At 35.2% G+C, this 19,408-nt stretch overlaps 1 protein-coding gene across 1 annotated transcript; it reads right to left on the bottom strand.

The window, feature by feature from the left end:
- Positions 1-9,572: 9,572 nt before the first annotated feature.
- Positions 9,573-13,130, bottom strand: LOC113782254. The gene is made up of 3 exons (XM_027328154.1): positions 12,609-13,130; positions 12,270-12,526; positions 9,573-9,996 (listed from the first exon to the last, which is right to left on the bottom strand). The coding sequence occupies exons 1-3, from the start codon at positions 12,843-12,845 to the stop codon at positions 9,573-9,575; spliced, it is 918 nt and encodes a 305-aa protein (XP_027183955.1). The 5' UTR covers positions 12,846-13,130.
- Positions 13,131-19,408: the final 6,278 nt, after the last annotated feature.

The raw sequence follows: 19,408 nt of genomic DNA, 5'->3' as shown, positions 1-19,408 counted from the left end.
TGGCACCGTAAGAAATAAGTATTACATGCTAACAACTTAAGACGACAACCATTTACATAATCTTGTTGACTATCTACAAAAAACTGAATCGTGGATGCTCCATAGTCTATAAGAACCGAAAGAAAATATCCTTGTGTTTAGGATTGATTTAATGTTCCTTTTTATTGGAATCAAAATTATTTACTGAGCCACGTGGTGCTAGTATATTGGTTAGTAATGTTGATTTCATTGTGTTGGGTTTGTGTGATCCAACTCATTTGTGGATCAAACCACAAAACAAAACCCATTAGGTTGAAGTCAAATTTGATTTGGAAAACTTGACCTTTCTTTCTTGAAAAACAAAGGACAAAAGCTTCAGCCGTGAGATTAATCAATCGAAGAAAAAGAGCAGCCACCATTTTTTGTCTTGTCTTGGTGAGGAACGAAGAGAGGGAAATTGGAGAACTACAGAGAGTTTCAAGGTCTTGATTGAAGGGTGATTCAAAATTCGATTGAGACGAAATTTTACCCTTGCGATCCCCTTGTCAAACTCTACCCATCTACTAGTCATATTTTGGATTTTCTATTTGTTTAGTAACATTATTCTAAATCCACTTCTTTCAGTTGTAGTTTTTGCAGGTAATTTTGTAGCGATTTAACTTGGTTGATATTAGTGATATTATTGTCATCTGGATGTTTTAGATAGACCTGTATATTTTCATTATTGTGATAGTGAAGATTTTTTAACTGGACTAGGTTTCATGATTTTTTTAATTTGGATTTTTTATGTAAAAATTTTGGTGCCCTTTGCCTTTTATTTTTTTATATTTTATTATTACTATTGACATCATTGTTTGATAATTTTATTTATTCCTATTTTAACTAGTACTTGGAGGAAGAGTAATTTGTCTTGAACTAATTCTGATATTGTGTGCCCATACCGGTACCCTTTTTCCCAATAAAGTGATTTCAGAGCAGCCAGATTGGGTCGCTCAATTGTACTGGTTAAAATGGAGAATTCAGATAGTGGTTGTATGATTAAAGTAAATGCAACTAATTATCCGACTTGGAAGCCCAGAATGGAAGACTATTTGTATTGTAGAGATTTGTTTGATCTTATTCTAGGGGATGTGGTTAAATCAAATGACATGAGTTATGATAAATGGACAGTTATGTACAGAAAAATTATTGGTACTATTAGAAAGTGGATTGGACAGAATATCTTTCAACATTTTGCTAATGACACTAGAGTTGATGTATTGTGGAAAAAGTTTAAGAGCATGTATGAACGGAAAACTAGTTTGAACAAGACTAGTTGTCTAAAGTAGATTATTCAGATGAGATATAAAGATGAGAAAGATATGACTGAGCATTTGAGTAATTTCCAGGGATTGATAAACCAGGCAGCTACGTTGAATTCGAACTTGGATGATGAGGTGTAGGCTCTATTACTATTTAGTTCACTACTGGATAGTTGGAAAATCATGAGAGTCTCTGTCAGCAATTCAGCTCCCAATGGTGTGTTGACTATGGTTATTGTAAAAGAGGTTGTGATGAATAAAGAGTTCAAGAGAAAGGAACAAGGAATTGTCTATGAGTCCCTGGCCCTGGTGACAAAAAAGAAAAAAAGAAGGGAGAGAAGCAAAAGCAGAGGACCCCATAACAGGAATGACAAATCTAAAGGTAGATCTGAGTCGTGAAAAAATATTGCATGCTTTTATTGCAAAAAGAATAGGCAATATATGAAGGATTGTTGAAACAGGAATGACAAATCTAAAGGTAGATCTGAGTCGTGAAAAAATATTGCATGCTTTTATTGCAAAAAGAATAGGCAATATATGAAGGATTGTTGAATTTTAAAACGGGGGCAAGTTGAGAAAAAAGGTAAGGTGAAAGAAAAAATGATGAAAAGACTACAACAGTTGTGACAGCTCATGATGATATGCTTGTATTCTGTGATGATAGTCATGTGAATATTATCTATTATGACAGTGATCGGGTAGTTGATTCGGATGCATTCTACGATGTTATTTTTCATAGGCATTTCTTCTCAACCTATATTGAATGAGACTTGGCTATGTTAGGATGAAAAATAAGGTCTCATGCAAAGTTGTTGGCATGGGAGGCATATATTTGAATACAGATACCGGGTGCCAGCTGATCTTGAAAAATGCTCGATATGTTCCTGATATTCGCCTTAATCTTGTTTCAACAGGAAAACTTAATGATGAGGGTTACCATAACTAGCAATGTGGAGGCAAATGAAAACTCAGCAAAGAAAATCTTATTGTTGGCAGAGGAAAGAAGCAAAGTACCCTCTACTTGATCCAAGCCAAGTTAGGGAAGGGAGAAATGAATGCAGTTCGTAATTTCTCAATTGACCTTTGGCATAGGCGACTTGAGTGCATGGGTGAGAAGGGGATTCAGACACTTGTTCACAAGCAGTTTCTACCTGAAGTTAGAGGTAATGCATTTAAATCTTGTGTTGATTGCATTTATGGAAAACAACATAGAGTTGCATTTCAAATTTTTCTTCGTTTAGAAAATTGAATCCTTTAGAATTGGAACATACTGATGTTTGCTATATGAAAGATAAGTCCCTTGGTGGTACTATTTATTTTGTGAACTTTATTGATGATTTTGCTAGAAAAGTATGGTATTTTGTTTTGAAAACCAAAGATTATGTCTTGGATGTATTTAAAGACTTTCATAGCAAGGTTGAGAGGAAGACGGGCAAACAGCTAAAGTTGTACCTATTGATAATGGTGGTAAGTACAGAAGACCATTTGAAAGTTACTACAAGTCCCGTGGGATGATTGGAGAAGACTGTACCAAAAACTCCTCAAGAAAATAGAGTAGTTGAGAGGATGAACAAATCTATTACTAAACGGATCATAGTATTCTCTCCAATGCTAAACTGCCAAAATCCTTTTTGGGGTGAGGCAATAAGGACTGCAGTTAACTTGATCAACCTTTTTTCGTCAGTTTCTTTGGATGGTGATATCTCGAAGAGAATATGGACAGGGAAGGATATGTGCTATAAGCACTTGAGAGTTGTTGGCTGTAGAGCATTCATTTGTGTTTCCAAAGATGAGAGATCAAAATTTTATGTGAAATCCAAGCAGTGTATTTTCTTGGCTTATGGATATGAAGAGTTTGGTTACATATTGTATGATGTATGATCCTGTTGAGAAAAGGTGATCAAAAGTAAAGATGTTGTTTTCTTGGAAGATCAAACCATTAAAGATATGGAGAAAAATGAGAAGCTAAGATCCTCAAATGACATTTCTGTCAATTCAGATTCAAATCCAGTTTTAGTACCTATTCATTTTGATCAAGGGGGAGTTGAGACAGAGTAGAGAGAGGATGTTGATGATGGTGTTGATCTTGCTACCGATGAACCTGAGCATGAAGCGCCACCTACTCTACCACCGCCACCACAAGATGAGATTAGGAGATTTACCAGAGAAAGGAGACCTTCTAGCAGATATAATCCCCATGAAAATGTGTTGCTGATAGATGGAGAGGAATCGGAGTCCTATATTGAGACTCTAGAGCATGAGAGGCAAGAAGATTGGTTTCAAACTATATAAGAAAAGATGATGCCTTTGCATGAGAATCACACTTATAACTTAGTGAAACTACCTCAGGGCAAGAGAGTTATGAAGAATAAATGGGTCTACAGGTTGAAAACTCAAGGAGCACAACTCACAACCAAAATACCAAAACAAGGTTGGTTGTGAAGGCATTTAGTCAGAAGAAGGGTGTAGATTTTGAAGAAATTTTCTCTCCTGTGGTAAAGATGTCGTCAATCTGAATTGTTCCGAGTATCATAACCAGCTTGAATTTGGAGATCGAGCAACTTGATGTGAAGACAATCTTCTTACATGATGATTTAGAAAAGGAGATCTACATGGAGTAATCAGAGGAGTTCAAAGAAAGTAGTATTGAAAACCTTGTATGTTGTCTCAAAAAGAGCTTATATGGGCTAAAACAGGCATCGAGACAGTGTTACAAGAAATTTGACTCTTTCATGACAGACCACGAGTACTACAAGACTACATCTGATCACTGTGTTTATGTGAAAATTTTTTCAGATGGTGATTTTATTATTTTCTTGTTGTATGTTGATGATATGTTGATTGTTGGTCATGATACTATGAAAATTGACAAACGAAAAAAGGAGCTAAGTAAATCCTTTGCAATAAAAGATTTGGATCCGACTAGACAGATACTGGGGATGAAAATCTCACGAGACAGGCAAAATAGAAAGTTTTGGTTGTCTCAAGAAAAGTACATTGAAAAAGTGCTTAATAGGTTTAACATGAGTAAGGTTAAGAAAGTCTCTACTCCACTTACGGGTCACTTTAGACTGAGCATCAAGCAATGTTCTATAAGTGAGAAAGATAAAGAAGACATGAAAAAAGTTCCTTATGTCCCAACTGTTAGTAGTTTGATGTATGCTATGATTTGTACCAAGTCAGATATTGCTCATGCAGTTGGAGTAGTCAGCGGTACCTCTCTAATTCTAGTAAGGAGTATTAGAATGCTATCAAATGGATTCTCAAGTATCTCATGGGAACTTTCAAATTGTGTTTTTGCTTCGGTAATGGCAAAACCATGCTAGATGGATACATCGATACAGATATGCCAGGTGATCTCAATAATAGGAAGTCCACATCTGGGTACTTGATGATTTTTACAGGGGGAGCAATATCATGGCAAAATAAGTTACAGAAGTGTATTGCTCTTTCCAGTACGGAAACAGAGTATATCGCAACCACTGAACCATGTAAAGAGACTCTTTAATTGCAGAAATTCTTCAAGAGTTGGGTATGAAGCAAGAGAAGTACAGTCTTTATTGTGACAGTCAGAGTGTCATTCATTTGTGTATAAATTCTACATTTCACTCTCAATCCAAGCACATTGATGTAAGGTATCATTGGATTCAAGATGTATTGGATTCCAAATTATTAATACTTGACAAAGTACACACTAATGACAATGGTGCTGATATGTTGACTAAGACATTATCTAAGAAGAAACTCTTATTTTGCAAATAAGAAATAGGTTTGTTGGAGCCCTTCAAGTGAATTGAAGGGGGAGATTGTTGGGTTTGTGTGGTCCAACCCATTTGTCAGCTTAACCACAAAACAAAGCCCATCAGATTGAAGTCAATTTTGACTTGAAAAGCTTGACCTTTCTTTCTTGAAAAACAAAGGACAAAAGCTTCAGCTGTGAGATTAATCAATCAAAGAAAAAGAGCAGCCGCCATTTTTTGCCTTGTCTTGGTGAGGAACAAATAGAGAGAAATTGGAGAGAGAACTAGAGAGAGAAATAACTTCAAGGTCTTGATTAAAGGGTGATTCCAAATCCGATCGAGACCAAATTTTATTCAAACGATCCTTTCGTCAAACTCTACCCATCTACTGGACAGATTTTGAACACTACAAGAAATTTGGCCTTTTGTGACAACATTCTCAGTGACAACAAAAAACTTGTCACAATTGAGCAAATTTAGTGACGACTTTTGATGTCGTCATAGTTGATCGGGGTAGACTTATCATCAGTGAAAACATGGGATTAGTTGTCACAATATAGGTGGCACGCAACTGGCCGGTGTGGTGGAAAATCACCATTGTGACGACTTGAAAAAACATTGTCACTGAAATCGACCCTACAGTGACTACTTACAATATTGTCATAATATGGTTACCGGTTCAGAATTAGTGACAATAATTAGTCGTCGCTGTCTAAAGTACTCGTTCCTAGTTCATTTTCATTAATTCTACTATGCCACCGTAATTTTTTCAATATGGCCCCATATGTTGTAAACAAATTTTATTAATTCTATTATGACATCCTATCTTTTATATTTTAGCCCTGTATATGGCAAACTAATTTCATCAACTCTACCATGACACCTTATCTTTTGCAATTTAGTCTCGTATGTGATAAACTAATTTCATTAATTCTATTATGGCACCCTATCCTTTACAATTTAGCCTATATTTTTCATTAGTAAAGTGAGGAAGGTATTGTAATAAAAAATGTATACATATTTTATAATTGTTTCAAACTTAGGTAATAACCTGTTATGAAAGTAAAAAATATCATATATTCACTATCTAGTTCTCTTAACAACACGTGAAAAATTAGTGATTAGCATAGTATGAAAATGAAGGCAAAGAATAGTAAAATTTAATATGAAATTAAGTAAAATCCTCACAATTGAATGACTAGAGTTTATTATTAATTGCAATAGTCACATTGTTTATGGTTTATGAATCGATACTTGTACCAAATACATTTAGGGGGTGCTTGTTTCACATATTGGAATCGGAAATGGAAATGGAATCATAGACTCTGGTTTTGAAATTAAACTTTTCATTCCAATATCTAGTTTGGTTCACACATTGGAATTAGCATCATTCCAATTTCTGATACTTGGTTTGATGAGTGTTTCAGAATTAAATGCAATTGAATTCCAAATTTACCCATGATATAACAATTCTTATAAAACAAAGGGATAATTGCAGAAACTGGTAAGTTTTGTATTTAACAAAAATATGAGATTTTATAGATTTTTGTGACGCCCGGAAGAATGAGTGTGAGAACCCGAAAATTTTTATATATTTTCTAGACATTATTTTGTTTCCTTGTCTATAATTTTATACTTTTCTTCAATATATTTATTTCCTATACATTTTTATAAGGGAATATAGTTTTCAAATCATTTCCTTGATACAAGTTAGTCCACGTTAAGTTTGAAGTGTATTATGGACGTGGGACCCGCTAGTGTGGTAAATGCGATATATTTTTGACAACTTGTTGGAGTTTTGTATTAAATGATATTATTTTACAAGGTGCTAGGAAATAATTAGAAGTTAGCTAGATTAATTAGTATGGAGAGACAAGAAGATAAGTTTAAACATTAAAGGAGCCAAGTGTCATGAACCTATTGGGTGTTGGACTTGCCTAACTTTCTTTACCTTTACTAAAAACCAATTTTGACCCAATTATCTTCTATTTTTCTTTGTCTTGGTCGGCCTTCTTGAGGAGCAAAACAAGAGAGGAAAGTTCTTCACTTTCTAGTTTCATTTCTTGCTCAAATCTTGTGTTTTAGCCAACCATACCATACAAGTGGTCATTAAGGAAGTTTGAAGGTTTTGGTGGAGTTATTTTGGAGGAGGAAGAACTAAACTACCATCTTTCTTGAAGTGTTAAGGTACCTTGCTTGGAAACTTTCTCTTTGATCTTGCTAATGTCAAATTAGTGGCTTTTGTGGCTAAATATGTTGATTTGTGTTAGGTTTTACGGTTGAAAGTGGAGTTTTGATGGATTTTTTATTTATTGATGATTTTTCTGATTAATATATGATAATTATTGTTTAGTCATGGATTGATGGGTTGTTATAGTGTAAAATGGAGATTGGTATATGTTGGATATGATTGGTTGTGGAAAATTTCAGAGTTTATGCGGAATTTCCAGTTTAGGGTTTCATCCTACCCTGTTCTGCCCGAACCTGTTAGGCCATGATTGAGGCGGAATCAGCCTTTTCCCAAAACATAAAAGTTGTTGGTAATTGAGTTAGCTAACTACCTGTAAAATTTCAACTCAATCGGAGCACTGTAGCAAGTGAAATGACCGAAATACCCTTGACTACCCATGAGCCCTGTTTCGCGCCCAGATTTCTGTTTTCGTGGAGTTTTCCATTTTTGACTCTGAAAATGCATGATTTGACTTTGGAGGTCTTCATAAGAAATGTAGGGTTATGTCTTGGCTTCGAAATGCCATAAGATTCGTTTCAATTCGATAAGCGTAGTTTCGGTTGTGATCGATATATTAAGGGACGTCAAACCTGCAATTTAGCTTTTGTCCTTAAAACTTGATTTCCAGTTGCATTCCTAGACTTGCTTTGTATTTGGATGAACTTGAGCCTAGTTGAAAGGCTATTGTATTGACATTTATTATGTGTTGGATTGGACTGAGTTGAGGAAAAATAATGAAGCTATAAATGGCTAGAATATAGCAAAATACAGAGGGCATGCTGCCCAAAATTTTAGGGTTACGTGATTCCTTCAAGTTGAGTTGATCTCAATAAAAAAAAATGAGGGGTTTTGGGGGTTGTTTGTAACCCTAGGACCAACTGTTATCTTTTTACTCAAAAGTCATATTTTTATTCTTTTGTACTCGTACTTAACCTGGAAAGGCGTACGACATGTAGTCAAGCCTCATTTATGCATTCCATTTATTGGGTTTGTGGATGTGCGAGCTATAATTGTTTTATCCTGATTATTTTAGGATTTCTCGGCGATTAAAGCCACTTTGGGTAAAAAAACTTTTGAAATATCTGTACTGGAACTGGTGAGTGATCCCTCAACTATTTCCAAAGTTACTTTTGAACTAATTCTTGCACTGGTTACTCAATTGCTTGCATTGGTTGTTTGATTGCATATCATTTGTGTATGTGTGTGTGCCATGACATTTTGGCTCCAATGAGTTCTTGGGAAAATCTTGTGTTTAGAACCAACGTCTCCACTACTGTTTACACATTCTTTGGAGCACGATGGCTCCTTATTTAAGTACAAGAACTTCACTGGCTCACACGAGTAATAAATGTACATTTGATTACTGCATCATGACATCATCTAAATGCTTTATTGTGAAATATACTTAATTGTTGATTTTACTGGACACTCGCTGAGCTTCTAACTCACCCCCAAATATTTTCTTCTCCCCACAGGGATCGAGACAAAGGAAGCACGTGTAATAAGTTGTTAACGTATCGGGAAGATTATTTCATGTATATTTCGCTTTTGATTCACTTGTGGTTTATATATTTGTGGAACTTGGGAAAAAATGTTATTTCGTTTATTATTGAGATTATACCACAGGTTATTGGATGTGATGATTCACCTTGTGTAATTGTGGGCCTGTATAAATATTTGGAATTGAATTGGTTGTATATATACGTTCCACGCTTAGAATTAGTTTCCGCTTCGCTTATGATATGTAATGTTTGGAGAATTTGATATATTATTTGAGTTGTGTCTTGTAATTTATTTGAGGACTGTAGTGAGTGAGTGAGTCTTGGCGAGAGTTGGGCAGGCGGTCCGCCGAACCCTTTGGTTCGCCTTAGGGGGAGGTGGGGCTGTCACAATTTTGAAGTTTAAGGAAGGGATATTTGAAATTTAACGACCGTTATACAACTTTCAAAACAAACAAATTCATTCTAAATTTTTGTTGGGATACTTTCATAAACCAAATCGCAGTCACTTTCACAAAAGTCATATTTTTCCATAAAAGACCAGCTCTTTATGGCTTTCCTCCATTATAAGAACAGAGTACCCATTTTTCCATAAATGAATTTATTTATAAGATAAAATAAAAATAAATTCATTTTTCAATGAAACACTAGCTCTTTATGGTTTTCCTCCATTATAAGAACAGAGTACCCATTTTCTCATAAACAAATTTATTTATCGGATAAAATAAAATAAATTCGTTCTCCAATAAAATACCAACTCTTTATGGCTTTAGAATGAAGGGTTACAATGTCGCTGTCTCTATCACCATCAACTTTTGACTCCCTACTTCTTCCATCCCACCCAACACCAGAACGAAATACCATTATTTGCAGCATCTTCAATAGAAGTAAAAAACAGTCCGATATTCTCATACCCACTGCATAGCCTATTCGTGAAGATGACAAAGTTTCTCAAGAATCGTAGATTCACTTCAAAGGTTGAGATTTGTTCCTTCAAAGACAGAATCAAATTGTCTTCAAATTTAAGCAGATCCTTCAGATTTACCAGAGCACAATCAAAAAATTCCACCAGAACTTCACCACTCATGGCATTGTTTGGTTCTAAGGAATGTTTTGCCCAATCAATAAAATCTTCTCCAATTTTCACCTTGGAAGCTTCAACCTTTTCAAGCAAATCATCTACTACATGGTCTAATTTCTCGTTTAGGCTCTCAGATCTTGGAAAGCTGTTGCTACTATTTGTGAACCTGAACTTGGGACTTTGAAATGAGAAAGAAGATGTCTGATGAAGGTGATGGGCGGCGATTGATTGAAGAAGAAGAGATAGGAAAACTGATGAAGAAGAAGACTCTGGTTTTGTGCAACGTGTGATGGAAAGAAAGAGAGGGTAGATCCGTCATAAATATTGTCTGAGCGAATGAGTTGAGGGTTTTGTCCAAAACCTCCCAATTTGCACGGGAATGATTTTTTAGAAATGATTCCAAAAATGGCATTCCAATAGGCTTAACCCAAGCAATAAATAAGGGGTTTATTCCATTCTGTGATTCCCAAACCCTTTAACCAAGTAGCCCCTTAGTGTTTCATGCATGTATTAGCAGATTATTTTCGTTATTTGATCAACTAAACTGATTGTTAGGTCTTGTCACACCACAATTCGTACATAATTGATAAAATTATTAAATTGGTACAAAAATATTTGCATTAAAAGATTTTTTTTGAATCATAAACATATTTTTAGTAAGATTTTTATTTTTTGAACATTATTCTTCGTAGAGATCCAACAAAATCCTATGTTAGTAAAAAAAATTATCCAAAAAACTAAATTTTCATATTTTAAAGTTTTAATACAAAAAATAAAATTTTAATACAACTTGTGAGCTAAAAACGTTCAAAATAATAAACAAACGGGAAAATCGCCAATTTAGTCCCTAAACTTTTTTTTTCCGTCAATTTAGTCCCTATATATTATTTCTAGCCAATTGGATCCCTAAACCTATATATCGGTTCCAATCAAGGATCTTTGCAGCGGCGCCACCGTATAATTTCCATTAGGTTCATAATCGTGCAATACAAAAGGGGCATTTTAGGGAATTCCATTCTGGCGCCTTTTCCAATTAAAAAGTAAACGAAACAAGTCTGCGATAAATACACACCCAAAAATTCAAAATGAAAACAAAAAATGTCTTGGACAAAATCCAGGGCTTGAGTCGATGATCTGCTAAATAAAATCAAAGCAAATCGTGTTAAATAAGGAATCGGAGGGCATAAGAAAGCAAATGACTCGACTGAGCAACAATTTTTTAGGGTAAACAACAAAAAAGCCCCCTGTGGTTTCATATCATACCAGTCGATACCCCGTGGTTTGAATTAACCTGAAAAGTGGACGGAAATCGGCAAAACAGACGGAGCTGAGTGAATAGACGAAAATACCCTTTTGAAGAACGCAGCTTGCATGTAAATTTTTTTTTTTTTTAAGTAATTTGTTAAATAGCCTGCCTGAAACCCGCTTGCGGGTTTCCCCCTTATGTAAAATGACTAAAAGCTGCGTTTCTGTTCTATTTATATCAAACACATACTCTCAAACCCTCACCTGAAGGGTGAGGATGAGAGGGGAGGTTTGCTGGGCATCCTAGGGCCCTCCGATGGGCATGTGCAACTCAACGCAGCTTGCATGTAAAAAAAATTTTTTTTTTTAAGTAATTTGTTAAATAGCCTGAAACCCGCTTGCGGGTTTCCCTGGGCATCCTAGGGCCCTCCGATGGGCATGTGCAACTCAACGCAGCTTGCATGTAAAAAAAATTTTTTTTTTTTTAAGTAATTTGTTAAATAGCCTGAAACCCGCTTGCGGGTTTCCCTCTTTTTTTTTTTTAAAAAAAATAAATTCTATGCTAAAATGACTTAAAACAAAAATAAAAGACTAAAAGTAAATAAAAACTAGCATGAAAAATAAAAATAACAGTAAATAAAAATACACTAAAAATTTGGTGTCTACAGTAGTTAATGAATAATCTGGAAACAGATTGAATGAAGACTCAGAAGAAACGGAAGCTGGTCTCTTATTATTAAAGAGTGAAGGCTAAAATAGGCATATCAGGTGAAAGTTTGTGGTGGAAATCTGTTTTTCGCATATGCACGCGCCTTTGCAGTTCGTTTAAGACACACGCCGAATATTTGACGATTTCCGTCCACTTTTCAGGTTAATTCAAACCACGGGGTATCGACTGGTATGATATGAAACCACAAGGGGTTTTTATGTATGATTGCCTAACCACAGGGGGCTTTTTTGTTGTTTACCCAATTTTTTAATGGCCATCACTTCTGCAATTCTTCCACTTCAGTCAACATTGTCAGCATAACATTGAACTTGTCACAGAAACTTACATGAGCAATCCAGATGCAAAACAGAGTAATAACAAATCCAGAAGCAAAACAGAGTCAAACATAGATGAAAACTCAATTGTATTTACTTCATTTTAAAGTACAGATGAACCATACAATTCCATACATTCTTCAAAACTACTGCAACATCTTCAATTCCAGCAAACCTTGTTTCTTCCTTTCCTTGCCTCCAAGTACAAAAACAAGTAAAACGCCAAAACAGATACAAATTATAAACAATATTTTCACTTTTGCCTTCAACTTGTTCATTTCAATCAATAATGCTGCGTTTTCTCTCTCAACACTTCTCAGGTCCCTTAAAAGTGCACCCATTATATTTTTCATCTTTTGGGGTATGGGTGGATCATACCACAAAAAAAATCTGCAAGCACCACGTTTCTGCATTTACCACCATTTCATAGTTAAAAGACAAGAAATATTTTAACAAATTCTAAACTTTATGCACATACAAAAAAATTACCCCATAATTTCTGCAACCATGAAACCTTCTTGATGGATTTGCCTCTGTCCAAGCAGTCACAATTCGGCATTGTTCTTGGCAATAGCATCGCACGATGTTGTCTCCACTGTAGTATTTCTCGTTTCCTTCATAAATCGAGTTTCCTGTTTCTGAACCATTTGATCCTTTGACGGTGTTAATAAATTGATCACTGGCTGAGCTTGAGGATGCTTTGTCCCAATTCTTTCTCGAATGCATTGAATTACAGTGCTTTTTCTACGCGGGTCTGCAAAAATTGGACAGCTCTCTTTGGTGCAAGAGAGGTAGTACCTAGATTTGGGCTTTACATCGATTTACTTTTTAATTGGAAAAGGCGCCAGAATGGAATTCCCTAAAATGCCCCTTTTGTATTGCACGATTATGAACCTAATGGAAATTATACGGTGGCGCCGCTGCAAAGATCCTTGATTGGAACCGATATATAGGTTTAGGGATCCAATTGGCTAGAAATAATATATAGGGACTAAATTGACGGAAAAAAAAAGTTTAGGGACTAAATTGGCGATTTTCCCTAAACAAACTTAGTTACATATAGATGGGGAAAACAAAAAAAAAAAGATATTAGAGAAGGCATTATTTTTGTAAAGAAAGGTTCAAATAGTTTGTACAGAAGAAATTGAAAGCTTTTTTTTTTTTACACATGCAAAAATGGGAGCGGGAACCTGAAAATTGAAGGTGTAGAGAGCGGGTTAACAAAATAAGACAAAAACAATGTCGTTTTGGCAACTCTTGAACAAAAACACTCACAACACTTAGAAAATTTTCAGATATCACTTCTTTTCCCTCTCGTTGAAAGTTTCATACACCACCCGTACCCTCTCCATCTCTTCTTATACTCCACTATCATCTTGTTGAAATTATCCACAAAATCACTTTAAGGATCCATTTTCATCCCTAATTTGAGCCACCCAAAAAAATTTGGGCAGCTTTATTCACCTCACAAATAGTAAAAATCCCTAGATCAGTGTAGGACTTGCTTGCTGGCAAGAACACAGAAAATTGGCCATGAATTTTGGGGAAAAGCCAGAGTTTGAAGACTGAATCTTAATGAAAACAAGAGCTAAGGGAGTGAAAGCATACTTTGAGGTAAATAATCTCAATATTTTCTATCTAATTTCGATATTTTATGTCTAGTATAGGTCAGGTAGACTGAATCTTGAGTTTATGGGCCCAATTTTCCGCTTAAATCTTTCAATGGTGAGAGATTGAGAGACTTGTGAGAGTGAAACGTGAGAGTGAAACAACATGGAAGGGAGGATCTCCATGTATCTATCGCCCCTTTTTTGTTGAGGTTCGGATTCCCCATCTATAAGTCTCTCTTAGAGAAGCTTTTCAGCTTCTGGAGCCCCAACTAAGACCCTCTTTTCCTTTAAAACATCCAACTTAGTTGATTTGGGGTGACTCGACTAATGGTGAATGTGTTGGGAGCAGGATTTGATGGCTTATTAGTGGCCCTTTTGAGGCAAATTGTTGGTGGTGATTTTAGCTATCGAAAATTTGTGGCTGTGTTTTGAGATGGTTAGTCTCTTTCAGGACAAATGGGATTGTTTGTTGGAGGACAAACCTCTAGTTTTGACCAATGCTTATATGTGTTTCTTTGTTTTTTGGCTGATCATTGTAGGTTGCCAAATGACTCAAAACTCGAAACCTTGAAGAGGTCTAAAATTGATTTTTGGCAAGGTACTAAAATGGTTGGCTTAGGTGTCAATTTTTTAAGTGCTGAGCAAATTTGCATGCTTTGTTTAAGCTATTTAGTGCTTTTTTGTTGGTACTCTCTTTTGCTTTCATTTTGTAAGCTATTTTGCTTTCATTTCAGTAATATAGTTTGTATGTTGTTTAGGTATTAAAGTATATATACTTTCTCTATTTCGCTGCTCTGCTTTCCAGTTGCTCTATGCCAAGTTTGACGACTGTTGGTAAGTTGCTCTCTTATTTATTGTTCATTATTGTTTCCGTTTGCGTTTGTTTATTCATTGTTTTTATTTGGCTATGCATTCCTTTGCTGATATTTGTGCTTCGGTTGTTTCCTTTGCTACTTTTGTCCATTCCTTTGCTGATATTGGCTAATTCAGTTGTTTCCTTTGTTACATTTGTCTATTCGGCTATCTATTCATTGATATTTCTGAAAAAAGATAGCTCCCCTTTGGATGGAAGTTTTTTCAATTGAAAAATAATGTAAAGTCATCCACAGAAGTCAAAAAAATCCATAAGGAGCACAATTTAAAATGTAAAAAAATGTCAAAACATGCTCGAAGGTCCCAAACCAGTCCAAATTACATATCACCAAAAAAAATCCACACGTACATTTCTTTAGCATACTTTTTCTCGCTTACAATGAACAACTTCTTATGGTTTTCTGATAACATACATGTGAAAGTATTTATGGCAAGCAAATGTGAATTTTCAATATCTGTGATAGTGGTTACTAGGTTTCCACAATTAACCCAAGCTAGTAGCTCTTAAGAAAGTAGAAAAATTCTGGCCCCTTAGCATGGAATTTCTGACCCAAAGCACTTATTAACCACTACATAATACTTAATGAACTTGATAAATGAGTATTGACTCAATAAATAAGATGGTATTAATTGCTATTTGTGCCTCCATGACACATGATGTACAAATACTATTTCCTCCATCTCACTTTGTGCCTTGCATGTTTAGTGTTGTTGTCCTAAAGTTAAATGCTAAGTAAAAGTTTTTTTGATGAGTTTCAATTGGCTAGTTTATGCATGCTTTCAAGTAGTTTGCTTTCATCAAACAGTTTTTCCGTGATCTTTGCATAGATAACTGGGTGGGTTTAAGATGGCATTTCACCAAAGGGACATTTCTAGCATCAAGGGGCACTAAGCCCTGCCCCTTGATGCTAGAAATGTCATATTTAATGATCAAAGATGTAATAAATCACATAGTTTCTTGTTCTAAGGGAACTTTTTGGCTTCATATCATCTGCTTCTCTGGGAGTCTATGATTTCTCTTGATATTTGTTGAGGTTGATGTCTAGTTGCTAGTTGCTTCAAAGCATGAGAAATAGTCAAGCTGGCTAGTTCAGGTTTTGATTAGAACCTTGCTCTGATGTTATGCCATACTCGCACTTGCAATCAGCTCCCGAATTTGGAGCTTTATGTCTTAGCCTTGGTTTGTATGGTTTTAGGAAGTAAGTGCCTGCTAGACCAGCAATGGCATCTACCATAAAAAGCAAACAATAATCACACTACTTTATCATCCCTTCTCTTTTTTCTTTGCTTCGCTTCGTCATGGGTGTAATTCAACCTTTTCTTGTCTAGGTCACTATTTGCTGGTTCAGTTTTGGAAGCAAGCCTTTTGATTATGTGCTCTAAATCAGTTTCGGAGACAGAGTTCAGATTTATGTGTTAAAACTAATACATTTTGCATAATTTGTATTCACACTTCCACCAACTAAAACTTACTACATGTTCTTTTGACATAGAATCAATGCAATTGCAATCAAGTCTTTACTTTTTCTACTAATGATAGTTCTATCACGAATAAAGATCTTAGATTAGTTCGTTTAGCATCTTAGCTTTGCTATTAAAACATGTTGCAAAGAGATGAAGTAAATAATGGGCCCGCTTAGTTTCATGGGATAATTGGGCCTGTTTGTGGCATTGCTTTCTTAAACTTTTAGAAGTTCGAAGTGAAACTGATACCTTAGATTGTTGGAAGATGCAAAAAAAAAAAAAAAAAGAGCTCTATTTAGACAACCAGTTTTACTCCAAACTGATTAAGAACTTGTAGGGGCAGCAACTTGAAACAAGAGGGCTATATGAGGATTTGATTGCCCAAATGAAAGAGTTATGCAAATGACAAACTCCTATACAGGCTATGCAAATATGTCTAACAAATAAGTTGTTTGGAAATAATTGATGATATTCTCTTTATTTTGGCTGAAACTCTATTTTGACAGACTCTTTTACTTCTTATCAAGTTGATAGTAGTTGGAGTCTTGTTTTGTATGACTATTCATTCAAATTCAATAGTGTAAGGTTGCAATAGCATATTTTCTTACTAAAGTCTATTCTAATGCATATAATACTTTATTTTCAATGCAATCCAGCTTGACATATTTTTCATCAGGAAGCTGTTGGATATTATAATAGAGATGGTTGAAGTCTAACATTGGTACTACAATCTTTGTCTTAGTTTAGAAATCTAGCACTCTGTTTTTTGGGAAGGACATGTATTGGCCATTAGTGCTTGAACTGATTATGTGGGCTTTGAGATCCAATATTTTTCGTTGACTTCTGTTTTGATGAATTTACAGATGTTTATGGCCATATATATAAATTTATGGTTTCATTCTGCGTTAATTTTGCCTTTTGTCAAATTGAATGTTCTGTTATAATTTGTTGGAAATGCTATGGCAATGCTATATTTGTAATGGTCAATTTCATCTCTTCAAAAGAAAGCTCAGTGACAACTTTCGAAGGTTGTCACTGACATGCAAGTTCACTAAGTGACGACTATTGTTGTCATTGAACAATAGGACTGATAGTGACAAGCTCAGGTCGTCACTGTAGGCCTCAAATTTGTGACGACTTTTGCTACATTTATGACAAAAACGTAGGTGAAACAGTGACAATAAAAGTTGTCACAGAATGACATCCATTAGTGACGACTTTCTCTTCGTCATTGAATAACAAGATTCTGTAACATAGAATTCATTTGTGACATAGAATCTGTGACAACCATGTGACATAGAATTCATTTGTGATATAGAATTTGTGACAACCATGTGACAATAGAAAAAGTCGTCACTATATCCATATAATGACTACTTTTTGGCTTTCAGTGACGACTTTTTATTGTCACAAAAGGCCGATTTTCTTGTCGTGGAATTTTCTCTTTGTTTGGTAACACTCTTCCAAACCCACTTCTTTGATAGTTGTAGTTTTTGAAGGTGATTTTGTAGCGATTTAACTTGGTTGATATTAATGATATTATTGTCATCTGGATGTTTCAAATAGACCTGTATATTCCTATTATTGTGATAATAGAGATTTTTTGACTGGACTAGATCCCGTGATTTTTTTTCAATTTGGATTTTTCACGTAAAAATCCCGGTGTCCTGCACCTTTTATTTTTCTGCATTTTATTATTACTGTTGACATCGTTGCCTGGTAATTTGATTTATTCCGATTTTAACTGGTACTTGGCAAAAGAGTAATTTGTCTTGGATTAACTCTGATATTGTGTGTTTATACCAGTACCCCTTTCCCAACACATTGTTAGGGTGTAAGGGTGGTCACGTGGTATAAAATCCCGTGTTAGTAGTAGTAGTAATAGTTGTAATAGAAGTCAGCTGCATAAGCGATTAGAATTGTGGCCTTTGCGTCAGTTTTGTTTTAAGAATCAGTAGCCTCCATAGCCCAGTTTCGTTTCTCTGTATATTTTGTAATGGTCGCAGCTTCGTTTGAATGGTAGAGAAAATTTCCTTTTAAGAGTCAGTAGCCTCTATAGTCCAGTTTCGTTTCTCTGTATATTTTGTAATGGTCGCAGCTTCGTTTGAATAGTAGAGAAAAATTCCTGTGAATTTACGTGTGTTTATCTATTTGGGACCATCATTCCAACATCATTTCAATTTGATTATGTTGATCTAAGACTTCTGACAAGAAAAAAAAAAGGCAAATTGATTGTGTATAGCCCGTTGAACTATCGAGGAATGGGCTTGTTGTTTTTGACTTAAACCCTGTATTGATGTAACAATGATCTTTGTGCTAGGGATAACAGAATACAGACAAGTATAGCAAAACAACAACGATTCGCTGTCCTACCGCACCAAATGCGCTAATGTGTATGATCATTTTCCCATTCTAATTTTAAAAAAAAAGTCTAATCTTCCTTAGAAATTGATATTAGCATGGAGGTGCAAAATTGGTAAAGATTGACTTGATGAATTATATAAGGGTAACAGGAACGTTCATGTGACCATGGCTCGCCATCTCGGACTCGAACCGGAATGGGGAGGACCGTACCAATCTCCAAATTGTGGATAATTTCATATCCACGGCGACTCGTTTTGATTCCGACAAATATTGGCCGATTCGCATTCATGATATATGGAATCGGCTAAAATATTTGAGTCAACTCGGATATTTTTTTTTTCAAATTATTCATTTTTTTATCTTTTCAATTTTTAATAAATTTTCAAAATATTTGAAAATTTTTATATTCTATAATGTACGTATTACCTCGATATTTAATTGATATGTCGGGAAGGATGTGGAATGACCGCAACTGCCATACAATCGCAACCCGCGACCGCAGACCATGCATGTGACTATGTTCATGTGACTTTCACAGTAAATAAAATGCAACTCTCCCTTTCTGGTGAAAATTTATAAATCAGGTACTAAGTTCCATCAATCTCTCCCTCTTTCTCTCTTTTTCTTTTTGGGTTGGAACTGCATTGGCGTAATGACGAAACTCTCGAGACTAAAATTGCCGTTCTCCCAGGAAAATAAATCCATGTGATGAGATATATCATAGTGGATGGTGAGATAAAGATAGGATATGAGTTATCACAGGCTACACCAAAACACATTATCAACTGAAAATTTCCTTCATAGATGCAAACATTTCATTCAATAATTCTTCAAAAATACACCATGGAGTAGCACAACAAATTGAATTAAAGAATATATAGGAACATACAATGACACTGGGGAAACTCAAGGAATAATCAATCACAGAAGCAGGGAATGAATGACGCATTTCTGAATTAATGTTTCAATAAGATTAAT

This window comes from Coffea eugenioides, chromosome 9 (genome assembly GCF_003713205.1).
Source record: "Coffea eugenioides isolate CCC68of chromosome 9, Ceug_1.0, whole genome shotgun sequence".
Taxonomy (NCBI): domain Eukaryota; kingdom Viridiplantae; phylum Streptophyta; class Magnoliopsida; order Gentianales; family Rubiaceae; genus Coffea; species Coffea eugenioides.
This window is presented reverse-complemented; position numbering and strand designations above follow the sequence as displayed.

Coding starts and splice junctions, on each gene's coding strand:
- LOC113782254 (XM_027328154.1), bottom strand. CDS start 12,845: ATGCATTCGAGAAAGAATTGGGACAAAGCATCCTCAAGCTCAGCCAGT. Junction 12,527..12,608: donor ATGGTTGCAGAAATTATGGG/GTAATTTTTTTG, acceptor TGGTAAATGCAG/AAACGTGGTGCTTGCAGATT. Junction 9,997..12,269: donor CTGGAATTGAAGATGTTGCA/GTAGTTTTGAAG, acceptor TCCCAAGTTCAG/GTTCACAAATAGTAGCAACA.